Source organism: Oncorhynchus keta, chromosome 34 (assembly GCF_023373465.1).
Source record: "Oncorhynchus keta strain PuntledgeMale-10-30-2019 chromosome 34, Oket_V2, whole genome shotgun sequence".
NCBI lineage: Eukaryota > Metazoa > Chordata > Actinopteri > Salmoniformes > Salmonidae > Oncorhynchus > Oncorhynchus keta.
In genome coordinates, this window is record NC_068454.1 from 55,197,194 (window position 1) to 55,214,653 (window position 17,460).

Genomic DNA, 17,460 nt, shown 5'->3' on the forward strand with positions numbered 1-17,460 from the left:
TTTCCTGCAAGACAAGAATGTCAGTGTTCTGCCATGGCCAGCGAAGAGCCCGGATCTCAATCCCATTGAGCACGTCTGGGACCTATTTGATCGAAGGGTGAGGACTAGAGTCATTCCCCCCAGAAATGTCTGGGAACTTGCAGGTGCCTTGGTGGAAGAGTGGGGTAACATCTCACGGCAAGAACTGGCAAATCTGGTGCAGTCCATGAGGAGGCAATGCACTGCAGTACTTGTTGTTGGTGGCCACACCAGATACTGACTGTTACTTTTCATTTCGAACCCCCCCTTTGTTTATGGACACATTATTCCATTTCTATTCATTCACGTCCGTGGAACTTGTTCAGTTTATGTCTCAGTTGTTGAATCTTGTAATGTTCATACAAATATTTACACGTGCTAAGTTTGCTGAAAATAAACGCAGTTGACAGTGAGAGGACATTTCTTTTTTTGATGAGTTTATAATGCAGTTGATTTGCGATGACACAAACATTACTGTTAAGCAAGACATTCATACGAGCCTTAAAATCAAATCATAATCCAAAAGTACTGTGAAATGCACTCATGAGTAAGCTTTTTGTTGATGCCGTTCTATTAGAACTTCCTCTTGTTCTACCACCAACTTGCACGCGTCACCCTCATGTGACAATGTTTGCAAACGCAGAAAGGGGTCTATATCCCATAGGAAAACCATTGCTTACATTTACATTTTAGTCCCGAGATGAGGATTATTTAAGATACAGTTTGAAGAGGTAGGGTTTCAGATGTTTTCGGAGGATGGGCAGGGACTCTGCTGTCCTAGCTTCAGAGGGAAGTTGGTTCCACCATTGGGGTGCCAGGACAGAGAACAGCTTAGAGTGGGAGGGCCAAGACATCTGAGGTGGCAGAAAGGAGTGCTCAGGTTGGGGTGTAGGGCTTGAGCATAGCCTGAAGGTAGGGGCAGTTCCTCTTGCTGTTCCGTAGGTAAGCACCATGGTAGTAGTGGATGCGAGCTTCAACTGGAAGCCAGTGGAGTGTGCGGAGGAGCGGGGAGACATGAGAGAACTTTGGAAGGTTGAAAACTAGGTGGTCTATAGCGTTCTGGATAGGTTGTAGGGATTTAAATGGCACAAGTGGAGGCCAACCAATAGCGAGTTGAAGTAGTCCAGACGGGAGAGGAGAGTGGCTGGATTAGGACCTGCGCCGCTTCCTGTGTGAAGAGCAGTTTCGTCTTGTCTAAGTTGAGCTTGAGGTGGTGGACCGTTGACAACTGGGTGTCAGAAGAGGTGAAGGAGAAAAGTAGTTGAGTGTCATTCGCAAAGCAATGATAGGAGAGAACATGTGAGGATATGACGGAGCCGAGTGACTTGATGTATAGAGAGAAGAGGAGAGGGCCTAGAACCGAGCCCTGGAGGACACCAGTAGTGAGAGTACGTGGTGCAGCCACAAATCCTCTCCATCTGGTAAGAGCGGCCTGCAAGGCATGATGCAAACCACGAGTGCACAGAGCATGAGACGCCCAGCCCTGAGAGGGTGGAGAGGAGGATCTGATAGATCTATCTGCTGCCTTTGACACCGTGAACTAAGAGGATGAGAACAGAGGAGAGAGAGTCAGCTTTGGCAGTGCGGGGAGTCTCCGTGACACAGAGAAGAGCAGTCTTGGTTGAGTAACCCGTCTTGAAGCCTGACTGCTCAGGGAGATCTGAGTTTAGCTAAACTGAGAAGCCCACAGGGACTAACCTGTCTTGCTTTAGACAATGAGGATACAGAATCAGAGCAGAGGTGGATACTTAGCTGAGGATACCGGATTTAGTTTCAGTTAGCTAACTGAAGCCTGCAGACTGAGCTTGAAGCACCATAGCTCCCCTCAGCACATCCCCTTAATGTGCTGTTTGAGATTCAGAGCACAGACCAACCATCTCCAGCACAACATTAGTCATCCATCCAGCCCACAAATTAACATTAAGATGAAGTGGCACGGAGGGGCTCTATGAGGAAGGATAGCTGAAACTCTGAATGAACTCAGAGGAGTCTGGGCTTAGTGTGCACTTATCTCAGATGATATGTCTGAAAGGAAATCTGTAGGTGTATTTGGAGGAATGGCAACTTTTGAAAATGTTACATTTATTTCAAATCAAATCTAACAATTCCCCAACAACGACCTAATACACACAAATCTAAAGGGAGGAATAAGGATATGTACATATAAATATATGGATGAGGGGCATAGGGATGGTACAATATATATATATAAGGGACAGTCTATACATATGAGATGAGTAATGTAAGATACAGTGGAGCAAAAAAGTATTTAGTCAGCCACCAATTGTGCAAGTTCTCCCACTTGAAAAGATGAGAGGCCTGTAAGTTTCATCATAGGTATACTTCAACTATGATAGACAAAATGAGAAAACAAATCCAGAAAATCACATTGTAGGATTTTTAATGAATTTATTTGCAAATCATGGTGGAAAATAAGCATTTAGTCACCTACAAACAAGCCATATTTCTGGCTCTCACAGACCTGTAACTTCTTCTTTAAGAGGCTCCTCTGTCCTCCACTCGTTACCTATATTAATGGCACCTGTTTGAACTTGTTATCAGTATAAAAGACACCTGTCCACAACCTCAAACAGTCACACTCCAAACTCCACTATGGCCAAGACCAAAGAGCTGTCAAAGGACACCAGAAACACAATTGTAGACCTGCACCAGGCTGGGAAGACTGAATCTGCAATAGGTAAGCAGCTTGGTTTGAAGAAATCAACTGTGGGAGCAATTATTAGTAAATCGAAGACATACAAGACCACTGATAATCTCCCTCGATCTGGGGCTCCACGCAAGATCTCACCGCGTGGGGTCAAAATGATCACAAGAACGGTGAGCAAAAATCCCAGAACCACACAGGGGGAACTAGTGAATGACCTGCAGAGAGCTGGGACCAAAGTAACAAAGCCTACCATCAACTCAACTTGTCGTGTTTGGAGGACAAATAATGCTGAGTTGCATACAAAGAACATCATATCTACTGTGAAGCATGGGGTGGAAACATCATGCTTTGGGGCTGTTTTTCTGCAAAGGGACCAGGATGACTGATCCGTGTAAAGGAAAGAATGAATGGGGCCATGTATCGTGAGACTTTGAGTGAAAACTTCCTTCCATCAGCAAGGGCATTGAAGATGAAACGTGGCTGGGTCTTTCAGCATGACAATGATCCGAAACACACCGCCCGGGCAACAAAGGAGTGGCTTCGTAAGAAGCATTAAGGTCCTGGAGTGGCCTAGCCAGTCTCCAGATCTCAGCCCCATAGAAAATCTTTGGAGGGAGTTGAAAGCCTGTGTTGCCCAGCAACAGCCCCAAAACATCACTGCTCTAGAGGAGATCTGCATGGAGGAATGGGACAAAATACCAGCAACAGTGTGTGAAAACCTTGTGAAGACTTACAGAAAACATTTGACCTCTCTTATTGGCAACAAAGGGTATATAAAAGTATTGAGAAACTTTTGTTATTGACCAAATACTTATTTTCCACCATAATTTGCAAATAAATTCATAAAAAATCATACAATGTGATTTTCTGGATTTTTTTTCTTCTAATTTTGTCTGTCATAGTTGAAGTGTACCTATGATGAAAATTACAGGCCTCTCATCTTTTTAAGTGGGAGAACTTGCACAATTGGTGGCTGACTAAATACTTTTTTGCCCCACTGTATGTTAACATTATTAAAGTGGCATTGTTTAAAGTGACTAGTGAACCATGTATTAAAGTGACCAGTGATATGAGTCTATGTAGGCAGCAGCGGCTCTGAGTTAGTGTCTTGGAGGGCTGGTAGTTTGCCCCCGGTGATGCATTGTGCAGACCGCACCACCCTCTGGAGAGCCTTGCGGTTGAGGTCGGTGCAGTTTCCGTACCAGGCAGTGATACAGCCCGACAGGATGATCAATTGTGCATCTGTAAAACTTTGTTAGGGTTTAGATGACAAGCCAAATTTCTTCAGCCTCCTGAGGTTTAAGAGGTGCTGTTGCGCCTTCTTCGCCACACTGACTGCGTGGGTGGACCATTTCAGTTTGTTTGATGTGTAAGCCGAGAAACTTAAAAAACTTTCCACCTCCACTACTGTCCCTTCGATGTGGATAGGGGGTGCTCCCTCTGCTGTTTCCTGAAGTCCACAATTATCTCCTTTGTTTTGTTGATGTTGAGTGAAAGGTTGTTTTCCAGACACCACACTCTGAGTGTCCTCACCTCCTCCCTGCAGGCTGTCTTGTTGTTGTTGGTAATCAAGTCCACTACTGTTGTGTCATCTGCAAACTTGATGATTGAGGCCACGCAGTCATGGGTGAACCGGGAGTAAAGGAGGGGGCTGAGCACACACCCCATTGTGGGGTGGGGCCCCAGTGTTGAGGGTCAGCGAAGTGGAGATGTTGTTTCCTACCTTCACCACCTGGGGGGGGCGGCCCATCAGAATATCCAGGACCCAATTGCACAGGGCATGGTTGAGACCCAGGGCCTCCAGCTTGATGATGATCTTGGAGGGTACCATGGTGTTGAATGCTGAGCATTAGTCAATGAACAGCATTCTTATTGGTGGCCATCTTGAAGCATGCAGGACAGCAGACTGGGATTGGAAGAGATTGAATATGTCCGTAAACACACCAGCCAGCTGGTCTGTGCATGCTCTGAGGACACGGCTAGGGATGCCGTCTGGGCCAACAGCTCTGTGAGGGTTAACACGTTTAAAATATATTACGTCGGCCACAGAGAAGGAGAGGGGGGGTGCGGTCCATGTAAGTGGGCTGTGACGGTGGCGCTGTATTATCCTGAAAGCGGGCAAAGAAGGTGTTTAGTTTGTCTGGAAGCGAGACATTGGTGTCCGAAATGTGGCTGGTTTCCTTTTTAATAGTCCGTGATTTCCTGTAGAATCTGCCACATACATCTCGTGTCTGAGCCGTTGAACTGCTACTCCACTTTGTCCCTATACTGACATTTCGCTTGTTTGATCGACTTGCGGAGGGAATAACTACACTGGTTATATATTCGGACATATTCTCAGTCCTCTTTCCATGGTTAAGTGTGGTGGTTTGTGATTTCAGTTTTGCGCGGATGCCCCCATCCATCCACAGTTTCTGTTTAGGGTAGGTTTTAATAGTCACGGGGTACAACATCTCCAATATATTTCCTTATATAAACTCACTCATCGAGTCAGCGTATAGATCGATGTTATTCTCTGAGGCTGCCGGGAACATTTCCCAGTCCGTGTGATCAAAGCAATCTTGAAGTGTGGATTCCGATTGGTCAGACCAGCATTGAATGGTTATAGTCACAGCTACAAGCTGTTTGAGTTTCTGCCGTGCGAGAGCTGCAATCAATATGCTGAATAGAATTTAGGTAGCCTTGTTCTCAAATTTGCTTTGTTAAAATCCCAGCTACAATAAATGCAGCCTCAGGATATATGGTTTCCAGTTTACATAGAGTCAAGTTCCTTGAGGGCTGTCGTAGTGTCTGCTTGAGGGGGTATATACACAGCTGTGACGATAACTAACGAGAATTCTCTTGGGAGATAATATAGCCGGCATTTGATTGTAAGGAATTCTAGGTCGGGTTAGCAGAAGGACTTGATTTCCTGTATATTGTTACGATTACACCATGAGTCGTTAATCATGAAGCATACAGCCTCGCCCATCTTCTTCCCAGAGAGGTGTTTATCGCTGTCTGCCCTACGCATGAAGAAGTCCGGTGGCTGATCCGAGTCCGACAACGTATCCCGAGATAACCATGTTTCCGTAAAACAGAGAATGTTACAATCTCTGATGTCTGTCTGGAAGGCAACCCTAGCTTAAATTTAATCTGACTTGTTGTCAAGAGAATGGACATTGGCGAGTAGTATACTCGGAAGCGGTGGGCTGTGTGCCCGTCTAGAGAGTCTGTCCAGGAGGCCCCTATGTCTGCCTCTTCAGTGGCACCTTGTTTTGGGACGGCTTCTGGGATTAAATCCACTGTCCTGGGTGGTTGTCCGAATTAAGGATCCGCTTCGGGAAAGTCGTAATCCTGGTCGTAATGTTGGTAAGATGATGTCGTTCTTATATCCAATAGTTCTTCCCGGCTGTATGTAATATCACTTAAGATTTTCTGGGCTAACAATGTAATAAATAATACATTAAAAAAACAAAATACTGCAGTTTCCTAAGGACTTGAAGCGAGGCGACCATCTCTGTCGGCACCTTCTTAGCATCATACGTGTGTGTGTGTGTGTGTATGTGTCAACACAGCTGTCAGTAGCTGTGTATGACGCTGTGGGTTTAAACAGGGTCACTCTCCTCACCACTGGCAATATACTTTTGTATATATTCAGTAGTGTATGTGGACACCCCTTCAAATGATTGGATTTGGCTATTTCAGCCACACCCGTTGATGACAGATGTATAAAATTGAGTACACAGCCATGCAATCTCCAAAGACAAACATTGGTATCAGCATGACCTTACTGAAGAGCTCAGTGACTTTCAACATATCACTGTCATAGGATGCCACCTTCCAGCTGCCTCGGTCAACTGGAAGTGCTGTTATTGTGAAGTGGAACTCATCAACACTCACTACCGGGTTCCAAACTGCCTCTGGAAGCAATGTCAGCACAAGAACTGTCCGTCAGGAGCTTCATGAAATGGGTTTCCATGGCCGAGCAGCCGCACACAAACCTGAGATCACCATGCGCAATGCCAAGCATCGGCTGGAGTAGTGTAAAACTCGCCGCCATTGGACTCTGGAGCAGTGGAAACATGTTCTCTGGAGTGATGAATCACGCGTCATCATCTGGCATCCGACAGACAAATCTGGGTTTGGCAGATGCCAGGAGAACGCTGCCTGCCCCAATGCATAGTGCCAACTGTAAAGTTTGGTGGAGGAGGAATATCGGTCTGGGGCTGTTTTTCATAGTTCAGGCTAAGCCCGTTAGTTCCAGTGAAGGGGAATCTCAACATTACAGCATACAATGACAGTCTAGATGATTCTGTACTTCCAACTTCGTGGCAACAGCTTGGGGAAGGCCCTTTCCTGTTTCAGTATGACTATTATATTTTAGTGGATGTTTTGGTAGATTTTTTTAAAGGCTATATGCCATATCTATTTCAACACATTTTACAAGGGGAAAATGTAGAAACATGTATGGGACAACTGTATGGCCCTGTTGTATTTCTCAGGGCAAATGTGGCCTTTGCCTCCTGTGTATTAACTAGGTTGGTGGCACCTTAATTGGGGAGAACGGGCTCGTAATAACAACTGGAGCGGATTGCTATAAAATACATCAAACACAGGGTCTCCAGGTGTTTGATGCCATTCCATTCACTCCGTTCCGGCCATTATTATGAACCGTCCTCCCTTCAGCAGCCTCCTGTGACAGAATCCTTAGTAGGTGCAACAGTGAAAAAGGAGTCCTTGTTGATAAGAGACAAGGATTATTCCCAATCATGGTGGAGACCCCTGGTGTCCAACAGTGATACAGCATACTGACTGGGCCTAAGGCTGAAGAGGCCATTATTTCATCTCATGCTCTCCAATTAATTTGCTTTCTGACGTTACCAAATCCAAATCTGAGTCTTCGGTCGTGTTCATTAGGCATGAAATGGAAGAAAACATAAAACATGGAAGGACTCATTTTCAGTTGCAAAATGTTTTTCAATGTTTTCTGATGTGTACCATAATGAACATGACCCAGCTGTCTTTTGCTTACCTGTGTGTATTCGTGTGTGTCGAACGAGCTGGCTGGGCTTTTTAAACGTCTTGCCACAATGCTGACAGCTGTTGGTAAATCCACTGCGATCAATATTCTTCTTGTAGTTTCTGGAATTCGAGCTGAGTGGCCTGATGGAAAAAAACAAGTGCAGAGAAACAGAAATCAACGCAATGTGGAAACAGTCTTTGGGTCAGGTTGTTCTTTTGAAACACAATTTAACTGCTGGTCCTCCAAACAAAAAATAGGAATCAGAAAGACACAGGGAGATAAGAGGCACCCAGTACACTTAGTAATGTGTTGCTAAACAAGCACTTTAGACAACAGTATCAATAAACCTGAGACCCTCTGTGCTACTGTCCCCTCGCTCTCTAACCTCATCTTGATGTGGGTCTTGGTGTGTTCCTTGAGCTGGCCCGCCATCTTGAACTCCTTGCTGCAGGTCTTGCAGGTGTACACCTTGGCCCCAGACAGCTCTTTGCGGTGCTCCTCCAGATGCAGCATGAGCTGACTGTGGAGAATGAACTCGTCGCCACACTCTGTACAGATCAGATTCTAGAGGAGGAGAGGGGGAAAGAACAGAGGCGGAGAAAGAGATGAGAAGATGAGGTCACAGACAAGAGGAGGAGGACGGAGAAGGACCCCAATTCAGAAGACATGCATGTGCTTTAGAAAGCTGTCACCTATATAAATTATATGTATTATCATCATTATTATTATTATTATGAGGATGGTTGTGACCTGATGTGAAAAAGTCCACAGATATTTAGTAATTCATTGAATAAATAAGATAATGAAAAGTAGTAGCCACCAGCTACAAATTACATTTTAACCTTCGATAAACCATATTTCACAGCAGATAGAAGACATTCACATTTTTTTAATTACATGTTTGAATGAGTTCAATCATATGTTTTTATTTTACCTTTATTTAACTAGACAAGTCAGTTAAGAACAAATTCTTATTTACAATGACGGGCTACCGAGGAACAGCCTTGTTCAGGGGCAGAACGACAGATTTTTACCTTGTCAGCTCGGGGATTCGATCCAGCAACCTTTCAGTTACTGGCCCAATGCTCTAACCACTAGGCTACCTGCCGCCCCATACCACTGATTGACTGACCTCCTCCTTCTCATGCAGCATGATATGGGACTTGAGACTGGCCACGCGGGAGAACTTCTTGTGGCACACCGGGCAGGTGGGGTTGGAGGTGGCGTGTGTGGACTTGTGGAGCGTGAGGTTGAACTCCACGTTAAACGTCTGGGCACACTGGTCGCACCGGTGAGGCTGGAAGGGAGAAAGAGAGAAAAGACAGTGAGTAAGTGAGTGAGTGTACACAAGGGAGTGACTGTGTGGGCTGCGGGTAGCCTAGTGGTTAAGAGTGTTGGGCCAGTAACCGAAAGATCGCTGATTCGAATCACCAAGCAGAGCAAGTGAAAAATATGGAGATGTGCCTTTGCAAGGCACTTAACCTTTATTGATCCTGTATGTCACTCTGGATAGGACTGTCTGCTAAATTACTTTAAAGTATTTTTTAAATGTGACTGAGTAACTGAGTCCTACAATAACAAATAGTCCGGACAGTATATTTTCTCTCCTGTTATAATTTTCAGGCCAATGTCAGTTGGTCTGCGTGGCTGAAGGTCTTATTTCCTGGGTATGTTTTCTAATATATTTATTTATTCAATAACTCTTGTCAGTTGCATTTGCTCTCTAGTGGCACTACATTTCCCTCATACATGGAGTTATTTGTCTTAAGAGGATGTTACCTCTGTCTGACTGTTTGCTCACTGGCCTGCAAAGAGGCTCTCTCACTCTTGATGGCTGAATAATGAATAGTAAACACAAGCTTAAATCTACTCGTGCTGTATCTCTGTGGACAAGCTACAACTGTTGTCTGAGGACAACTCATCCGTGTGTCGGGCAGAAACATCAGTAAAAGGATTAGGCCTATATGCTGGTACTTTTTGGGGGGGGGGTTCTTCACCTTCATCAACAATGGATGTAACGTATATCTAGTGTTTTCACATCCGGCACACCATTCATACATACACTAAATCAATCATGTGAATGAAGTACATTTCTATCCATATCAAATGAGATCATTAAGGTAGGTCTGTACTAGCCTGGTCCCAGATGGGTTTATGCTTTTGCTTACTCCATTGTCATTGTCATGCTAAACATTGGCATGGCAATTCCATAAGGCGTTGGCAAAAGAGCAGAAAGAGACCGGCACCCAGGCTAGGTCTGTCCAGCCTATGTCGTGTCAAACGGCCTCGTCTGGCCCTTTGCACTATGCTTGCCTTGTCGTTGGCCTCATGGTCGCGCTGGTGCCTCTGTAGCTGGCTCTCAGTAGTGAAGCTCTGGGAGCAGACGGTGCACTTGTTGTCCTTGGAATCTCCATGGCTGTAGTCCTGCTTGGCTCCAGATATACCCTCTGTTGACAGAAAGAGAGAGGGAGACAAAAACATTATAATTACCATCATATTACCATGGTGCTCATAATTAGGTTACTTAAACGGTATCTGCAATTTCCCTAATGCTTTGGTCCACCAGCCTATTTCCCAGCAGATTCAAGACCGTAAAATATTAGGTTTAGGGTTTGCAGGGTTCTCCCCAGGATTTGTTTAACAGTGTGATGCTGCTAAGTCTGGCAATGGGGGGGGCAGCATTTGAACATCTGCAACTGCCATTTCATGTGATCTAGAGAAAATAATGGCCTTATATGATAACACAGTTTTAAAATATATATATAAATAGTGGTGCAGCCAGTCCACAAGGTGGCAAAGCACATCTTACATTAGTTGGGGAAAACCCTGGGTTTGTATGCATTTTTCAGTCTGATTGATGTGTGATATTTAGAACTAAACAAATCCAAATAGCAAGCAGCCAAGCAATGGAATAGCCCTAATAAATCACATTTTATTGTCATTTTCATATTTAAACTAAAAAGAGGGTTAAGACACAGAGACAGATCATCCACTAATATGTTTTGGCCTATTATGCTAGCCTTTATCTGGTAGCCAAATCAGGTAATGGGCAGGCCTACATGGGGTAACAGATACGAGCCTGTCCCAAATCACTACAAACCCCTTCCCCTTGGTACTAGCCTAATCTTTCAATGTTTGCAAATCTGAAAGGTCTGGATAGGTAGCCTACGCAGTGCAGTGGTGATGCTACCACCATATTGATACACCTGACCAGGTCAGGCTGACCTTACAGATCTGCAAACATTGAAGGATTAGGGCCAGGGGCATGGGCTAGGGAGCAAACAGGGAGTTCAGTTTCAGTATGCACAATGGTCAATATGATTTGTTCTTTAAGTCTATGAAATTAGTGACCAGAGGCCACATAAAATGTCAGGGGTCGAATTTGAATATCAGGGGGACTATGAGTTCTTTCTGGATGGGGCCTACTTTTTATGACAACTGTTGCAATCTCATAATTGCACTTCACTTGGTCATATTGTATACAGTGCCTTGCGAAAGTATTCGGCCCCCTTGAACTTTGCAACCTTTTGCCACATTTCAGGCTTCAAACATAAAGATATAAAACTGTATTTTTTTTGTGACGAATCAACAACAAGTGGGACACAATCATGAAGTGGAACGACATTTATTGGATATTTCAAACTTTTTTAACAAATCAAAAACTGAAAAATTGGGCGTGCAAAATTATTCAGCCCCCTTAAAGTTAATACTTTGTAGCACCACCTTTTGCTGCGATTACAGCTGTAAGTCGCTTGGGGTATGTCTCTATCAGTTTTGCACATCGAGAGACTGACATTTTTTCCCATTCCTCCTTGCAAAACAACTCGAGCTCAGTGAGGTTGGATGGAGAGCATTTGTGAACAGCAGTTCAGTTCTTTCCACAGATTCTCGATTGGATTCAGGTCTGGACTTTGACTTGGCCATTCTAACACCTGGATATGTTTATTCTTGAACCAGTCCATTGTAGATTTTGCTTTATGTTTTGGATCATTGTCTTGTTGGAATACAAATCTCCGTCCCAGTCTCAGGTCTTTTGCAGACTCCATCAGGTTTTCTTCCAGAATGGTCCTGTATTTGGTTCCATCCATCTTCCCATCAATTTTAACCATCTTCCCTGTCCCTGCTGAAGAAAAACAGGCCCAAACCATGATGCTGCCACCACCATGTTTGACAGTGGGGATGGTGAGTTCAGGGTGATGTGCTGTGTTGCTTTTACGCCAAACATAACGTTTTGCATTGTTGCCAAAAATTTCAATTTTGGTTTCATCTGACCAGAGCACCTTCTTCCACATGTTTGGTGTGTCTCCCAGGTGGCTTGTGGCAAACTTTAAACTACACTTTTTAATGGATATCTTTAAGAAATGGCTTTCTTCTTGCCACTCTTCCATTAAGGCCAGATTTGTGCAATATACGACTGATTGTTGTCCTATGGACAGTCTCCCACCTCAGCTGTAGATCTCTGCAGTTCATCCAGAGTGATCATGGGCCTCTTGGCTGCATCTCTGATCAGTCTTCTCCTTGTATGAGCTGAAAGTTTAGAGGGACGGCCTTGGTAGATTTGCAGTGGTCTGATACTCCTTCCATTTCAATATTATCGCTTACACAGTGCTCCTTGGGATGTTTAAAGCTTGGGAAATCTTTTTGTATCCAAATCCGGCTTTAAACTTCTTCACAACAGTATCTCGGACCTGCCTGGTGTGTTCCTTGTTCTTCATGATGCTCTCTGCGCTTTTAACGGACCTCTGAGACTATCACAGTGCAGGTGCATTTATACGGAGACTTGATTACACACAGGTGGATTGTATCTATCATCATTAGTCATTTAGGTCAACATTGGATCATTCAGAGATCCTTACTGAACTTCTGGAGAGTCTGCTGCACTGAAAGTAAAGGGGCTGAATAATTTTGCACGCCCAATTTTTCAGTTTTTGATTTGTTAAAAAAGTTTGAAATATCCAATAAATGTCGTTCCACTTCATGATTGTGTGCCACTTGTTGTTGATTCTTCACAACAAAATACAGTTTTATATCTTTATGTTTGAAGCCTGAAATGTGGCAAAAGGTCGCAAACTTCAAGGGGGCCGAATACTTTCGCAAGGCACTGTATATGTATAGGCCTGTATATTTTCTGGAAGTACTACATGTGCCCAGCTCATTGATAGAAAATTAGAGGTACACAAGTTGTTTTTGAAATATGTCACTGAAATTATCCATTGCGCATGTTGTGTGTAATGGTCATATGGGCGGGTCATATGTCGTGGTGGTAGTAGGCTACAACATCACGTGACTCCAAGTTAACTGTGACATGTTTGCGCATAGAAGAGTTTCCACCGCAATTGACCTCAGAAATATCCCTCCCTGTCTAACATATTTTGTTTTGTCGACAATTGATTTTGAACCATTTCATGTGTCTTAAGGTACAAACTCTGCCTACCTGGCATGCCCGGAGAGCAAATCAAGTGCACTATAGGTCCAACGCTGACCAATTGGATGGCTAAGATTACAGTGTCTGCAGTAACATAGCAGGCATAAAAGTAAGCTACAGAAAAGTCAATACTGTGAGATTTCAAAAACTTTTAAAGCCATTACTAGAGACTGTCAACGAATACATCAAAGAGCTGCCGTTTTTATGAGTGAGTCCTTGTTTTTACTCTGCAATATCAAAAACTTTTATTCAACACTTTTATAAGCCATAAAATGTAGGTTCTTCCTACTTCCACTCGCGCTACAACCATCACTGAGTTGTAATGAGTAGGAAATTGTATCAATAGGCCTGCATTATTATTAGCAGCTCAGGTCTTTAATTATTTTTCTATATCGAGGAATATTTCACTTTCTCTGTTCATAGGAGTAACATGAATTTGTGCATGAAGCAGAAATAATGCGATGCGACTCAAGTTTCACCATCAACTGGAAGACTGTCACTTTTTGGTCAGTGTCAGGGGTGGAAAGGGAGTGGAGGGACATTGAGAGGCAGACCCTAAGTCTGCCCTCTCCACTGAGACTGGCCAGATACAGGCACCATCAGCCCAGTACAATAGAAAGCAAATTATTTAAATGTATGCTCACTCAGCTGTACCTCAGAAGTAATACAACAACTGACCCTTACTGGTGTGATCCTATAGCTTACCTTATATATTTTTTTTTAATGGTCCAAACAACAATGCATTGGCAGGGCAATTCAAGCAATGCGGTGATAATGTATTGGGCCTATAGGCTAGTGCACAAACCTCATTGCTACAGTACCGTTTTTAATAGGCTAATGTTGCATAGGCTTGCTTTTTTAAGTCATGTTCAGTGGTAGATCTCGCCTTGCATTTTGACTCAGAAAAGATTGGTGACCAAATGCACTAAACAAACCCACTGAATATTCCTAGGGTGTAATCATCACAACATTTGAACAAAACTAGCGTTTCTATTGGACCGGATCAGCTAATAGGGATGGACCTAACTGAATCTGACCAATAGAAACGCTAGTTTCTAGTAGTAATGATTACACACCTGATGGCCTAGCTGGTAGAACATACTTTACGCAAGCTAGTTCCTTGGACGAGTTAGTAGGCTGTCATAAAACTAAACGTGGAAAAATTATCTGATACTATAGCTAGCTCGTCTAACTAACGTTACTACTCTTACGAAACCAGCTAGCTCACTACCAGTTGACTTAATTCTGGCATAGGGATATTCTTCGTTTTCTTTTGGTATTACAGCTGTATCTCGCTGGCAACGCGCTAGTTAGCAACAGGATGGCAACTAACTTTAACTTAGCCACATGCATAAAAACCATTCTCTTCTGATCACTCAACCTGAGTTGGATGCTAAACTAATGTTAGTTAACTAGGGTCAACAGTAGTAGTTATAACTCGCTGATGTGGCTATCGAGCTGCATCGAACTGAGACCGGATGGTGAAACACTCCACTTTCTTGATGGTTTGGCTAGCCGAGTGACATCTCCTCGCACACAAAAAAATAAAAACAAAGGCTAGCCTGTTACCCAACTGCCTAGCACCAACATGCTAACACACGAGTCAGGAAAAACACATCGAACTAACGTTACTTAGCCAAATGCTCTATATTTGACAGGACTCTACGGGAACTACGGCCTCACTGAAGTGTAAATTAGACTGAATCTGGATAAGTAGAGCCACCGAAATGTTATTAATATCATTCCGCCTCAATCACTACTTTACAGTACAAAGCCATGGACACCCGGAATACTATATCCGGGGACTATATACACTATACTCAAGTGAGTTTATCTCAGCTACGCAGCAGCTTGTCCATTCATTACGAACTTGTGTAAACAGCATGGTTGCTGCCTTTTTTTATTCGTGATATTTTGGACTGATTACCTGTTCCGTCGTTGGTTTTATCCCTCAGTTTGCGAGGCCGGCCCCGCGGCATAGTTCCAGGTTTCAGGGCGGGTGTACTGTGAACGATTTGGGTTTCAAAATGGCAACTGCCTCACCACGAGCACTTCGCGAACACATGAACTCTTCAGTGCGGTAGTAGTGCACGTCTAGCTTGGCTACTTGTTGTGAGGCTCCGATGCATGGAGGAGGGAGACATCTAGCGTATATGGATATGCATTGTCTCAAGGAGAAGCAGGAGTGTCATCAAATTCTTAATAAGAATAGGGAATAAAGTCTATATTTTTTTTTTTTTTTAAGAACTGGTTCAATAATCATATCCTGCGTGTGAGTCAACTTTTTAATGCAGAAGCATTGTTACTCAATTATGAGTATTTAAAAAAAAATCTCCTTACAATATCTTGGCTACACCTATAGAGTTCGGCTTGCGGAATGCTCCAGCCACCTTCCAGAGGCTAATGAATCCGGTGGTCTCAGGTCTGGAAGGGTGTGCCGTGTATTTGAACGACGTGGTCATCTACCCAGACTCCTGGGAGGAGCATGTTTGGAGAGTGCAAGCCCTGTTCGAAAGACTGGTGTGGGCCAGTTTGACTATTAATTTGGCAAAATGTGAGTTTGCCAAAGCTACAGTCACATACCTAGGCAAGGTTGTTGGTCAGGGTTTTGTCTGTCCCGTGGAAGCCAAGGTCCAGGCTGTGAAGCAGTTCCCACAGCCGTCCACAAAGAAAGAACTGATGCGCTTCCTGGGAATGGCGGGGTACTACCGTGCTTCGTAAACTTTTCAGTAGTAGTGTCCCCCTGACCAATCTGTTGAAGGCCAAGGCTGAATGTATCTGGTCCACCCAGTGTCAAGAGGCATTTGATGCAGTTAAGGCTCTTTTGTGTTTGGCACCTGTTTTGGCAGCACCAAATTTTGGGAAACCTTTCAAATTGCAGGTAGACACCAGTCAAATCGGCGCTGGGGCTGTGCTTCTCCAGGAGAATGATGTTGAGTGTCCAGTTAGTTTCCTCTCCCGGAAATGTAATAAGTATCAGAAAAACTATTCTGTAATTGAAAAGGAGGCTTTAGGTCTCATTTGGGCTTTACAGCACTTCAAGGTCTATGTTGGTTCTGGTTTGACCCCTTTAACTGTGTTCACTGACCACAACCCACTTATTTTTCTGAGGTCCCTGCAAAATCCCAACCAGCGCCTGATGGGTTGGGCTTTGTTCTTGCAACCATTCAACCTTGATATTAGACACGTTAGTGGTAAGGATAATGTCATTTCTGATGCTCTGTCCCGTGCTCCTTTAACCTAGTTTGTATCTTCTCTCTGCTGACCCCTATGGGCTGTCTGCACCTCTTTCCTCTTAAATTGCTCCCCAGGTACCAGGGTTGCCGAGTTTGAGGGGTGGCCAGTCAGTTGGGGGACACAGGGCTTCTACTAGGAGCCGGGACTGGCTCCTCGTCATTGCAGGGGAGGTTCCTCCTGCAGGCAGAGGAGGGTCATTAGTGATTGGAGTCACCTGGGATCAGAATATTTAAACGGTCACTAATCACCTCTCTCTCCGCTCCTCCAGGTATGAACCTGTTTTGTTTGTTCTTTTGTAGTGTTGCATAGTTTTCACTCAGTCATTCACACACACAGATTCACGCATCCATACACTTTACATTATGATACTTCCACACCTCATTAATTTTTCTTAGTTTAAAGTTAATAGTTTTGATTACAATAAAGATTTTTTTTTAATTGGCCTATACCTGGCCTACATCCCCTCATTTTTGCCACAGGCTATGAGCCGGCCTGTGACAAGATTGTTCCATAAAGAAGGTGCAAGAAAACCACAAGCTGATTTTCCTAACTCAGTAGAGACCAAGGGAATTTCCAGAATTAGCCATCCCTGAGACCTTGTGTGGTAATTCCTACTGTATGTCCAAAGTTTAGTAATGATGTTAGATACAGTGGGATGTTGTCAAATGGCTTCAACCTAAGTGACATCAGAGGGCCAACAAACTTTCTGGTAGAGAATTCAGTGATGAGTACTAAAATTGTTGCCCATAATAAAGCACAGTGTGCTATGATAAACTGCATCTAACGGCTTTAATGAAGTGGCAGTTGCGTTCATGTAGATGGTGTCGCCGTAGTCTAGGACCGATAGGAACGTCGACTGAATAATCTACTTTCTCCTATTTAGCGAGAGGCAGGGTTTATTTCTGTAGAATAATCACATTTTCATTCTCAGTTTAACTAATTTATCAATATGCTTTTTAAAAGACAGCTTTTCATCTATCCACATACCCAGATATTTGTAATCACAGAAACAATCAATATGGACACCATCCAAAGTGCATATGCTTAAATCATCAGACTTGTTTTTTGGTGCACTAGAGAACAACATATACTTAGTATTACCTGCAC

General features: G+C 43.8%; 1 protein-coding gene across 2 annotated transcripts in view; it reads right to left on the reverse strand.

Moving 5' to 3' along the window:
- The window catches only part of LOC118367300 (zinc finger protein 236-like), a 92,906-nt gene extending 77,694 nt beyond the window's left edge, over positions 1–15,212 (reverse strand). For both annotated transcript variants that reach the window (XM_035750623.2, XM_035750622.2), the window contains exons 1-5: positions 15,044–15,212; positions 10,005–10,138; positions 8,824–8,988; positions 8,077–8,255; positions 7,701–7,831 (exon numbers count right to left, since the gene is read on the reverse strand). In XM_035750623.2, coding sequence (XP_035606516.2) covers positions 7,701–7,831; positions 8,077–8,255; positions 8,824–8,988; positions 10,005–10,138; positions 15,044–15,095 — 661 coding nt within the window. In that variant the 5' untranslated portion in view covers positions 15,096–15,212. The remainder of the gene's footprint in view (positions 1–7,700; positions 7,832–8,076; positions 8,256–8,823; positions 8,989–10,004; positions 10,139–15,043) is intronic.
- Positions 15,213–17,460: the final 2,248 nt, after the last annotated feature.